At 38.7% G+C, this 13,371-nt stretch overlaps 1 protein-coding gene across 1 annotated transcript in view; it reads right to left on the bottom strand.

Moving 5' to 3' along the window:
- Window positions 1-13,371, bottom strand: part of LOC106142332 (uncharacterized) — a 42,743-nt gene that overhangs the window by 4,931 nt on the left and 24,441 nt on the right. Inside the window, exons 3-11 of the mRNA XM_060946871.1 lie at window positions 13,130-13,243; window positions 9,423-9,622; window positions 7,252-7,437; window positions 6,799-6,920; window positions 3,435-3,600; window positions 2,379-2,533; window positions 2,083-2,195; window positions 1,424-1,528; window positions 581-746 (exon numbers count right to left, since the gene is read on the bottom strand). Of these exons, the coding sequence (XP_060802854.1) occupies window positions 581-746; window positions 1,424-1,528; window positions 2,083-2,195; window positions 2,379-2,533; window positions 3,435-3,600; window positions 6,799-6,920; window positions 7,252-7,437; window positions 9,423-9,622; window positions 13,130-13,243 (1,327 nt within the window). The remainder of the gene's footprint in view (window positions 1-580; window positions 747-1,423; window positions 1,529-2,082; window positions 2,196-2,378; window positions 2,534-3,434; window positions 3,601-6,798; window positions 6,921-7,251; window positions 7,438-9,422; window positions 9,623-13,129; window positions 13,244-13,371) is intronic.

The following is a 13,371-nucleotide window of genomic DNA, read 5'->3' on the forward strand; positions in this document are numbered from 1 at the left end:
AAAGCCCAATTAAACATATCAACATCTTATTAGAAATGTTTCATTCACAAGTAGCGGACTCTAAAGAGAACCAAGCCTAGTAGGTATGGACTTCAAATAAATATATATCGTTAAAATAAAAACACCGTTTGTAGATTATTTGCTGCAGAATTCAGAAAAATAAAAAAATATATAATTTCATAGATAGAAATAGTGGAGTTAAAAAATTTTTAACATGGTAATAATTACGTATGACGTCAGTGTTTGCGTCGCTAATCATTATCCGCAAAATAAACGCTTTTCGTGCAGACTGTACGCCGCTTCACTCCCACCGACGGATGCTGACAATACAATAGGAATAACTATTTCATCCGTCACAGGCAAACCCCTTTTATAAAGACACGATGACAGACTAAAACCTATTAAACAATGCATGCCATCTGCTTGCTAGGAGATCGTGTACTAGTCGCCGGACTGAACGCATGCGCTCAGATGGTGGGCGGTTGTGTTGTTCAGCTTCAACTGAAGTCCGTTCTACAATAACACTACTTCTATCACTATGCCAATGGTTAAGGTTTTGTTAAAAATAATACAAACTTACCTCGTAGTAATACTTGTGTGTTTTTTTAGTAAAATACATAATGTCGTGCAGGACCCTGCTGACCTTGACCCCCTCGTGGACGCTCACGGCTCCGTCCTTGTAGATGATCTTGTCAAGGTAAACAAACTCGTCTATTAAACGAAACATTGAACTTTTCAGCGGGTTCCTGGGAATGAGGCAATGTAAGAGTACATGAAAATAGTTTTTATTTTATTTTAAGTGATGTGACGTCAATAAGTGATACCTTGTATCCAATATTAAAATAAAAAATTTCTGTTCTATTTTTAGCTACTTAGCAATCTTATCAATAAATACATAAATACATACATATGATCACGTCTATATCCCTAGCGAGGTAGATAGAGCCACCAGTCTTGAAAAGACTGCTGCTGAATGAGTGAAATCGCTGCAAACACATGATGTGACGTTCCATTATGAAAAGGTACAAGGGGGATCACGTTGCGTCACAATGCACCCTCTTTGAAGTTAAGTCTGTAAAAGAGTCGCTACCAGTCAGCGCGTCTCATGTTCGAGGCCCTGCAGCAGCTCGTCGTCAACAATTCTTCCGGCATGACTGCCGATACCTTCAAATTTTCAAGTTGATCCATCGCACAGGTAGAAGTAGCACTCCATACCTGGTCAGACCTGATCTCTATAGAGATTCATCAGTCCGGAGTAAATCACATCGGACCTTGGAGAGGACGTCCATTTTTTTTTGAAGCAGCATCTGGCCTTGTTAAAACTCTGAGCCTTGTAAATATAATTTGTGCTAAACATAATTCTTACTTTAGTGTAAGTGGAGTTGGCTCTGTCGAGCCGAGTATCAAACAAGGAGCCCCTCACCCGAACGGGTCGCACACGGCGCGGTGCAGGAGCGCGCCGAACGCGAACACCGTCGCGAACAGCACGGCGCACACGCTGAACACCAGTATTGATAGCACCATGGCGCTGAAACAAATTTGACGGCCTCTGTGGCGTAGCGGTAGTACGCTTGTCTGCGACACCGGAGGTCCCGGGTTCGAATCCCGGCCAGGGCATGATGTGACACGAACTTTTTCTGATTGGCCTGGGTCTTGGATGTTTATCTATATAAGTATTTATTATAAAATATATATTATCGTTGAGTTAATATCTCGTAACACAAGTCTCGAACATACTTCGAGGCTAACTCAATCTGTGTAATTTGTCCAAAAAAATAAAAAATTACAACATACTCGTATAAATGAAGCCCTTGAGTAAATTTACGGAGTTTTTGATTTCGACGAGCGTAAAGCAAGAGACTTATTAGTTATTCCTAATGTACACTTACACTTAGTTGGTAAATAAATTAATATGAATGTTTAATTTTACCTATTAGATAAATGTTTGGCTCTTAGCCGGAAGAAACCGAACCAAACTAAGACTTTTTATTAATAGAAAGCTAATTAAATTTTTTTTGAAATTGAATATCAATGCCATCTTTGGATTCAATTCGTGTATGTGTGTGTCGGGCGCTCGCTCACCAATACACGCACCGCGCTCCATTGTCTCTGCCGCAGATGCTGAAGGAGCCGTCCACTTTAGCCCGGGTGCCGCAGAAGCCGAGCACCAAACCGAGGAACAGTGTCAAAGGAAGCTGAAAAAGACTTTCTGTCAGGGCCAGCCGACTATAAAACATGAATACTACGAGCGCAAAGCCGGGCCGGGTCGCTAGTAAATAGCCTGGGTAAGGGCCGCGCGTAGCACCCCCAGGCCTGCGTACCGGCGGCTCGCGGCGCGCTCGGCGAGGAGGGAGGAGATACATGGAGTGACATCTTACCGCCAGGATGACGAGGATGGTGAACACCACATGTCTGATTTGTGAAAAGTAATAGTCTTCGATGTGCTCGCGCACTCTCTCCACTTGCTCCAAATCTTCGAAGCGGTCGTAGGCCCAGAAGTAAAACGCACGGTGTGTTCGCATCTGCATGTACGCTGTCAAACAACAACACACATACACGTCTATATCCCTTGCGGGGTAGACAGAGCCAACAGACTCCAAAATACTGAAAGGCCACGTTGAGCTGTATGACTAAATGATGGAATCAAATCATCGTTCTTCTTTCTACTCGAATCGAGATTCGAGTAGAAAGAAGAATCCCAAGTTTATAAGCATTTCTCTTAGTCGTCTTTTATGACATCCATGGAAAAGATATGGAGTGGTACCCACTATTGTAAAGTACAAGTTAAACAACAGTTGTATTACATCGAGCCTCGTCCGGCGCACCCGCAGCTCCAGCCGGTGGCTCGTGCTGACCCCTACTTGAAGCTAAATAAGTTTACCTTCTCCTTAAAAACGATTCATCCTTAGATCATTATTGCCCGCTTTCACAAACGATTCCTAAATCTTGTGTCACCTGAGCAACATTTAGTGTGTCCCTTAGTAAATACATACATATTTAGTGTATCTGCTAACAACTTAGATGAAACTTTAAATTTGCGGGCCCGATAGATCGGCCCTGACGACCCACAACGTAGAAGACCGTTTCTTTTGCAACACAAACTATTATCATGACTATTTACCATGGAAGGTGATTTCATTGTGTTTTAGGAAAATTCAGAAGCCTGCGATTTCGTTCGCCGTAAAAGTTCCAGTTATTCCGGTCTGATCCTTTAAATCTGGTACCCTAGTGGATTTAAAATTATTTTCTACTCCATCCTTATACCTCTTCAGTCTGGGACGTGGGAGCAAAAGATCAGATCAGATCAGACAAAAGGTATTATAATAATGAAGAGTGATCGTGACCGCTCGGGAGATCAGAGCGGAATAACTCTAAAGTTCACTGAAAGAGGTCGCCCCAGAGGGCTGGCTGTCTGTGACTATATTATGACATACACATTGCCCTCCCTGCTTCAGATATGTTGTGGAAATAATGCACGGATTTTTCTTCCAGCATAGCTACTTTGTCTGCCACGCTACGCAGCCCTTCGGCCACCTCCTCCTTGATGTGGTCATCGAGCAGCGACGACACGCTGTTGAGCAGCTCAGAGAGGTCGGGCATCTGTGAAAATAAATGATATACTTACGGGACATATATATAGTATAGAATAGAATAGATTTATTTTCAAAATTGGAAACAAGCTATCACTTATTGACGTCACATCACTTAAATCGAATTATTTAATACCGCTTCCAAAGCGCATGTGTAGAAGAAGCGGCGGAACAAACTACACTGCAGCATTTACATCGGACGTCAATTTACAAATATAGATCTCTTTAATCTAAATCGTGGACGAATGCACATTGTCTACATTAAAAAACATGATTGAATGTAGAACTAATTATGTCAATACGAAAATTTCTTCAAATAAATAAAGATAAAATAAAATATGTACACACTGTACATATTATGTCAACACCATGACAAAAATTTTACACATAAGCATTTAAGAGGCCATTATGACAAGCTCGGGCCACACATGTTTATCATTAATATAATCCTCCGTGCTGTAATAGGCTTTCCTACAAAGCTCATCTTTAATGTACTTTTTGAATTTTTTCAATCAAATCTGTATGAAATTTTACTTTTCCCGGCACATTTTGTTAGTAGACCGCCTTTTCGATTTCTTTTTAACTCGATATATATACTACTGCTGTAATTTTTCTCGTCCATATAGGTGACAGGGGTGGGGAACACTTACACCTCTAATAAAAAAAAATTAAAACCAAATATTTCAGAAACAGATTTTTAAATTGAGATGTGGTATTTTCAATACATACATATGGTCACGTCTATGTCCCTTGCGGGGTAGACAGAGGCAACAGTCTTAAAAAGACTTACCACGATCAGCTATTTGGCTTAATGATAGAATTGAGATTCAAATAGTGATAGGTTGCTAGCCTATCGCCTAAAAAAGAATCCCAAGTTTGTAAGCCTATCCCTTAGTCGTCTTTTACGACATCCAAAAAAATCGCAACTTGACTCGTATGCGGCAACCCTAGAAATATTTTTTTCTTAAACTTTTTTCTACAATTTTTTTTCAACCTGAAAACAAGTAGGTATCACCTGGTTACTTGTTTTCAACTTAAAATAACTTATTACTCTTCATCGGAATATATCGTTGCTTGCGATCAGGAAATCTGATTTTATTTTTACTGAATAACTGAGTTGACACATTTTCCCTTTTGTATATAACATAGCTATACAAAATATACACAATAAAACAACCTTTTACTAGGTAAAGCATTAAAAACATATATTATGTGTAAAATTCCTCGAGTTTGGAGAAAAAAACAAAGAAATCTCAAAACGTCTCCTGGGAAATTTGGTTTGAAGTGGTTGCTCGCTTTTAATCCTCTATCTTGTGACTATATCATCAATCAATACATATAATAAAACAGTAAAAAAACTTTTTAATTTAAACGGTTTTATGTTAAACATACATTGCAATGTTTAATATAAATGTACTAAAAACCAAAAAATAATAAAATAGATACAGTCATGGGAATTATAAACATATGCATAGAGTAGACTAAAATAAAACCGTGGGGCACGTCAATTGTCTACAATCGTTGATTAAAATGTTTGTTTTGTAATGTTACACTATAATTAGGCAGTTGTTCAACCGACAACGATGGACGTGTGATAAGTAGGGCTAGAATGTGGAAACAAGTTAGCAAGCTCGATTAAGCGAGTTTTAGGGTTTCATAATGTTGAGCGAGTAGTACTTTTATCATAAGTTTTGTCGATTAAAGACAAACTACGAGCAGTGAAACGATTCCTCGCTAGCCAGCAAAATAGTAAGTAATTTGCGCACCGTCTGCGGGCCAACTGCCTAACGACGAATTAAACGATTCTTCTATCGCACATTAAGTCTATAATTTGTAGACAATTGACGTGCCCCACGGTTTTATTTTAGTCTACTCTATGCATATGTTTATAATTCCCATGACTGTATCTATTTTATTATTTTTTGGTTTTTAGTACATTTATATTAAACATTGCAATGTATGTTTAACATAAAACCGTTTAAATTAAAAAGTTTTTTTACCTATTTTTATTTTCTAGTTTTTAGTTTTTATTTCGCATTCTGTTTAATTCATTTAGTGCTTCATTATTGCAAGGTTTCTTGCCCGTTAGTTTATTGCAGTCCAACTCCTCTATACGTAGTCCCTGCAAAGATCTTACTCTACTAAGAGCCACGTAGGCTTGACCTTCTTCAAACAGTTTCGCACCTAAGTATACGACTGCGTGATCCACAGTGCTGCCCTGCATTTCATGTATTGTAGAAGCCCATGATAGTGACCTTTCATTTGATACCCATGTTGATGGGATTGATAAAACCTAAGTTATCCGCCATTTTGTAGAGGCCGCCATCTTGGATTTCAATTTTTTATAGTATATTGTATTCTGCTTGTTGAGCCCTTTCATTTGATACCCATATTGATGGGATTGATAAAACCTAAGTTATCCGCCATTTTGTAGAGGCCGCCATCTTGGATTTCAATTTTTTATAGTATATTGTATTCTGCTTGTTGAGCCCTTTCATTTGATACCCATGTTGATGGGATTGATAAAACCTAAGTTATCCGCCATTTTGTAGAGGCCGCCATCTTGGATTTCAATTTTTTATAGTATATTGTATTCTGCTTGTTGAGCCCTTTCATTTGATACCCATGTTGATGGGATTGATAAAACCTAAGTTATCCGCCATTTTGTAGAGGCCGCCATCTTGGATTTCAATTTTTTATAGTATATTGTATTCTGCTTGTTGAGCCCTTTCATTTGATACCCATATTGATGGGATTAATGAAACCTAAATTATCCGCCATTTTGTAACGGCGGCCATCTTGAATTTATAATGATAATGAATAAACATAATTATATTGTCACCAAAATCCAAAGTGTATACAAAATTTCAGATTAATCGGTTGACAGGAAGAGGGTGAAATTTGAATTACTAAATTTGACCCAAGAATAAAACAAACGGGGTGAGCTAAATAAAACCGTTTAAAAATGTTGTCTGTAACTTCTCCTATTATATTGTTTCAATTTCTAAATTTTTTTTTACAGCGGCAATGTAAATACATAATTTTGAAAAGAATGAAATTTCTAGCTATAACTGTTTTTGAGATACAGCCTGGTGGCAGACAGACGGACATACGGACAGACAGACAGCGGAGACTTACTAATCTGGTCCCGTTTTTATCGTTTCAAAAAATTTGAAGATATTGGGGCAATAGGCAAGTAAGTACCTACCGGGGTGAAGGGGAAGTGAGTGTTCAGCTCGGCGATGTGGTGTCTCCGCTGCAGCTCCACGCAGGCGGGGTCGTCGCACTCCAGCAGCGCGCGGAGCAAGTTGTGCTTCACTCGGTGTAGGCCTGTAACAATAATAATTATAGACACAACAACTTAACGTGGAATACCGTCGAAAAGATTGAAATATATAGGTATATGTTGAAAATATCTTTCGGGCACAGACATCGGGGCTGATGGACAATGGAACCTAAAGTTCTCGAGTAAAGACCACGCCCGGGAAGGATCCAGGTCGTCTCCTAAAGTGCGAGGTGGAAGTCATTGGGGGAGGCCTTTGTTTAGCAGTGGACGCCCTACGGATGCTAATGACAGACATCGGTCAGTTTCTATTCTATTAAATGTAGGTATGGTTTGTTTTTTCACTATTCCATGAACATATTTAATGACTTGTGTCACCTTCGTTGAGCTGTTCTGCCAGCAACCACAACACCGCACTCTCCCGCTTCACATCCACTAAGTCGCGGTGCACGGCGGCCAACTGTTCCACGATACCGCTCAACGGCGACAGAGACGACGGGTCAACTTCTTTATTGTATCGCCTCGTTCTATGATGAGACTCATTATAAACGAAGTTCCAAAACCCTTAAACAAAATACAGAACAACATCATGAAACATTACTCCTAATAACCACCATATCAATGTGCCGTGTGGCTCCCGGCGCTTAGAACACATTCATCTAAGGCAAGCTTCCATGATTTGGTTAACCGTAGTGTCGGCCAACTGCTTTTTATCCGTGTCGATTGTATTAGTCAAGGGAAAGCTTCTAAGCTTGGGATTCTTCTTTTAGTCGAAGGGCTAGCAATCAGTCATTATTTTTATCTCAATCCCTTCATCTATTAGTATACCTCAAATTCCATGGTACCTACTGTTCTGTTTCAACCAGATTTGTTACGCAGACGACGAAACCACGGCGTTGTCCCACTGCCTATTGTTAAGACCCTTTTTGCGAGACGTCAATACACTCGACAATCGGCACTTTATATATAATAGATTAAATTAATAAAAAAATTAATTTTTACCCTCACATTAAACCGAAATAAAGAAATTGTTATAAAATTATTTATTAGTCATTCATCATTATATTAAAACGCAAAGATGACTGTTTGACTGACTGATATATCAACCCACAGCCCAGAAATTGGCATGTAGATAGTTTCTATGATGTACGCATCTGCTTAAATTGATTTTTTGAAATTCCTATATGGGTAAGAACTTTTTTACAGGAGCGGAGCCCAGTTTAAAGTAGCCTTCGAGTCGAGCCTAGTTTCCCTGTCCATCCCGTAAGATCTAAAGACGTGAATATTAGACTGAAGTATGGGCTTATAAACTTGCGATTCCTCTTATAGGCGATGGGCTGGCAACCTGTCACTGTTTGAATCTCAATTCCATCATGGGGTCATCCAGTTGGGCGTGCGTGGCCTTTTAGTCTATTCGAGACTAGACGAGTAGGTAGAAACCCGTATAACATTACCCAAGTAACAATTCGTTTTTCAACAAGCGATATAAAAACTGTCTGAGAGTAACTAGACTGCTCGCTATCACACTAGTCACTGAATCACGAACGCGCTCAGTCGCGCGCAATCTGTAGATGTGGGTGGTTGTACGGCACGTACTCTCGAACCCCAAAAAAATGGTCGTATCTGCAATGCTGCAATGTCTTTCACTAATAATAATAGTGTTGGCACCATCCGACTTATGAAACTGCCTCCAAGAGGAGCTGTCGATCTCGATATCCTCGATTTTATCTTAAATTTATTCAATATTCAAAAGGAAGTCCTGTATACAGAAAACTGTTAATTAAACCCTGCAATCGCATTTCTTAATTTATATGCCGTGTGGTTCTCAGCACGTTAGACCAGGGCCACTCCATCTCTTTCACACGGGAGTCATAAGAGGCGACTAAGGGATTGGCTAATAAACTTGAGATTCTTTAAGGCGATGGATAGCAACCTATCAATATTTAAATCTCAATTCTATCATTTAGCCATACAGTACAGCTGAACGAGGGCTATCAATCTCTTCAGGACTGTTGGCTCTGTCTACCCCGTGAGGGATAAAGACGTGATTAATGTATGAATATCTCCTAAATATTACTGGTTAATATGTAAAATGTTTTAAAGAATAATAGTAGGTACCATCGATTGTTATACATATTATAGTTATTTTTCCATTTCACTACAATTGAAATCCGATGAAAATGCTGCAGTGTAGTTTGTTCAGCCGCTTCTTCTACACGCGCGCTTTGTAAGCGGCAGTAGTTATAATTAGATTTAAGTGATGTGACGTCAATAAGTGATACCTTGTATCCGATTTTGAAAATATTTCTGTTCTGTTCTTTTTTTTATGTGACCGTATATGCATATAAACAATTTTTCTACTACTTTTTTGCCTTTATTTAATTAATATACCAAATAACAGATTTCTACCACTTTCATAATTTCAGTGCCCGCGGGAATTCTGCTGAACTCTTTCTTAGTGCACCACGGTGCGTGCCCAATTTCGTGTGCGTTATGTTCGTTCTGTTACCCAAGAGGTAGAGGTAAAGGTTTAAAAACAAAAATCTTACTTATCTGAGTGATTTCTTCATATGGTCCCCGTAAATCGACCGGCCAAAATCCTTCCTGATTATGTCTTCTAAAAAGAAATTTTGTTCTAAAATTCAGCAGTTCGCTGGTTGTCCTTGTAATATTGCAGATGCACAGTAACAGAAGCCTTGCGCCGTCCTCCATTTGCACCGATGTGTAGTATGCGCTCGCCAAGCCTAAACTGAAACCACAGATATTAATATATAATGTCTAAAGATGTTAGGATACTCATTTCACCGTTTAGTTCCTTTATATGCGCATAGCGCTAGTGTCGCATCTGTCACAAGTGATGTGCAAGCTAAACTAATGTCGACAAGCTACTGATGTACCTACTCAATATCGAAAAATGCTGTTAAGGTTTCTAATCTATTGTACTTTAATTATTTTATGAAAATAAGACAAAAATGCATTATTTATGTACGCAAATCTTTATATTTTTTAATATTTAATTAAATAAAAAATTAAATATTAATTATTAATTTTTATTTCATATATTAAAAATGGTCCATTAGCACTCTAGCAATCTTTGCGAAATTTTTGTGAACTTTGAATTCGGTGTTGTTGACTTACGAGTTGCCATATTTATTTTAAGCCTAAGACTAATAACATGGACGAAAATGTGGTGGCATAAGTAGCCAATAGGGGCGTGCGACACTAGCGCATCGGAACCACAGTATCCCAGGCCTGACGGAAACGTTCCACATAGCTCAAGTTGCCTCCAAAAGCAGTTACTACGGAAATCCGGGCCTTATCCTTTCTTTACATTTTCCTATTGTGGGCATATTTTTTATACTTTAAGGCTATGCAATAAATTATTTAGTATAATAAACTTATTGGTATATCGCATTCGTTTTTAACATTAAAGATAGACTAAGTTTTGAATAAATAAATATATTTGTATCTACCTATTAATGCTTTTTTTAACTCGCATAGAAATAGTTTTACATTCATTCATGTTTTTTTAATATAGACAATGTGCATTCGTCCACGATTTAGAATAAGAGATCTTTATTTGTAAATTGACATCCGGTGAAAATGCTGCAGTGTAGTTTATTTCGTCGCTTCTTCTACACATGTGCTTTGGAAGCGGTAGTAGGTAGTTATAATACGATTTAAGTGATGTGACGTCAATAAGTGATACCATGTATCCAATTTTAAAAAGAAAAACTAATCTATTCTATTCTAACTGAATGTGTGGTAAGCGTTACCGACAATTCATTTCTACGTAGATACTTACATAAGGGATGATTATGTAAAATATCTGGATATTATGATTGATTCTAAATTAGACTTCAAAATTCATATAGGCAATGTCATATGCCTTCACGCACTACTTCCTTCGTTCCAATCCCCGTTTTTTTTTTCTGTAAGATAGTAGTCGACACGACTTTGTTCGTAATGGCACAAGTTTTTTACAACGAAATTGCTAGTTCCTTTAGCTAATGACTGACTTTACTATTTATAATGTAATTGCGTTCCGCACCAACAAAACATATACCTACATACGAAACTTTCAATGACAATTTTTATCAATTTGTTTTATATCTTAAATATTTGTACTCGCGTTCTTGAAAACGGCTTTAACGAGTTCGTTGAAATTTGAAAAATGTATATTTATTTTACGTAGCGTATATTTTTATTTGTTTTTCTTTTGTTATTTTTTATGGTATTTGATATTTAAATAAATAAATAAGAAAAAGAAATATCATATACCATAAAACCGGCTTTAACGATTTCTTTGAAATTTGAATAATGTATATTTATTTTACGTAGCGTATAGATATTTTTATTTGTTTTCTTTTGTTATTATTTTATGGTATTTGATATTTCTTTTTCTTACTTTTTTCTGTATTTTTTGTGTCGTCCACCGATTTTTTGTTGATTGAATTGACTACAGCATTGCTTTAATTTAATTTTAGGGAACATAGTATATTACGGTGGTGTCTCCATTTGCCTCCATACCGTAGTATTTGAGTTTGATATTATATGGTAAGTTAACTCTTAAATTTAAGAAGGTTTTTTTGTTGCTTTTTGATTGTTTTTGGGTAAATTTCAACATGAGACTTTTTGTATCATTCCGGTGGGATGTTTTTGTTACAAATATTTTTATTGCTATACATATAAAAGTTTAGTCTGGTCAAGAGTACCCGAAACCGGCGAACTTGCATGAAGGGAGTTATCAATGTGGATGAAGAGAAAGAAGTATGCAGGGATCGTGACAAATGGAAAGATGCGGTCTCTGCCTACCCCTCCGGGAAGGAGGATGTATAAAAGTTAAGCCTTAGCCGTTAATCGATTTTTTTGGCCAAATTAGCACTACCTTTCTCTCGTTTGCCGTTTAATTTTTATAGTAGGGCAATTCAACAAATAAATTTATTATTATTATTATGTTTCTCCTCTTAGATTTCACGGGTCTATACACCCCGGATTTTTGAGAGGCTTGCGTGGGGATATAAATCCAACACGTAGAGGCCCTTTGGAGAAGTTGATGTTATGTTGTTCTCCTGCCAAAACCCGTTCCCGGGCATATCAATAGATGATATGTCCATGAACAGATCTCGGCAGGAGGTGAAGCTATTACAAAATAAGGGAAAAGGATTATGGTTTATGGAGTTGACGTTTGGATGGATTTTAACTGGGCTATTGCTGGAGAAGTTCGGACACCTGCCATAATCATGAATACGTGACTATTATGTGGCAGGTGGTGACTCGCCACTCACTAAATGGGCCCCTCAAATCAGTCACCATGATTAGCAACAAAGGGGCAACATCGGCGTGGGTGGCTAAGGATGTCGAGAGGTGAGACTGCGGGGCGTGAAATCATGGTGATCCAGTCAGGCACCCCCGGCGTTATGACATTTTACACTTCCATCCTTCGAGCGTATAGCTCTCGCGACTCCACTCTGACCGGCCGGTTAAGGCAAGCCAGAGGTAGGGGTCCTGTCCCTCATCGGTTTCCACTCCGACCTTGGCGAAGGAAGATCGGAGGCGAGGAACAGGGGCCTCCCCTGGGAGCACTCAGGTCCGTGGGGTCGCTACTCCCCAACAGCTCGCCACAAGCTGCCCTGCGGCGACTGATTGCACTGGGAAGGTGACCCAGGGGGCGATGGGGTCGTCACGTCCCGACGCCTTTAGTTATTATTATTATTATTATTCACCCTTTTACTATTTTTTATGGTTTTGCTAACGTCGACAGAGCACAGCTCGGTCATCCAGGTATTATTCTTTAAACCTACTTGCAATAATTTCTTTACCAGCAGTAAATAGGTACTGTATCAAAGTCCTTTGCGTGTGAAAAGAACAGACAGCGGAACTACTATAATATGCGGACAAAGCTGCTGGAATTAATAAATTAATCATACCATTATACTATCTAAACTAATATTAAAATAAATAACAGTATGGATGTTTGTTATTCCTTCACGCAAAAACTACTGAACCGATTACAACCGATTGGTATGTGGGTGAAGTAGCTGAAGACCCAGAATAACATATAGGCTACTTTTTATCCCGAAGTCTCCGCGGGAATGATTCCACGCGGACGAAGTCGCGGGCGGCCTCTAGTATATAACATATCAGTAACTTTTTACTTAGCTTTGAAAATCTTACTTTCTAGCTTGGATAGACGGCATTTAAGTTTCCCTCGTTAAGTAAAGGACCCCACAGTTTCATAAAGTGCAATACGTACAAGTATAAAGCCATCAGGGCGATCAGCAACGCAGTCAAGCAACACTTGAGTTGCGGGTCGCACTTGCGGTCGAAGGGGCGTCGCTCCCTTTCGCGCCGCCTTCTGGAGGTCATCCTGTTACAGAATATTACATAGTACGTTATAAGGGTATATATGTATTAGATAAGTACTTAAATCAGGTTCACTAAGCAGATATACAAGGAGAGTGTGGACGGAAAGTTCAGGGTGGGAAGGCCTAGACG

This window comes from Amyelois transitella, chromosome 12, assembly GCF_032362555.1.
Source record: "Amyelois transitella isolate CPQ chromosome 12, ilAmyTran1.1, whole genome shotgun sequence".
NCBI classification, from domain to species: Eukaryota; Metazoa; Arthropoda; class Insecta; order Lepidoptera; family Pyralidae; genus Amyelois; species Amyelois transitella.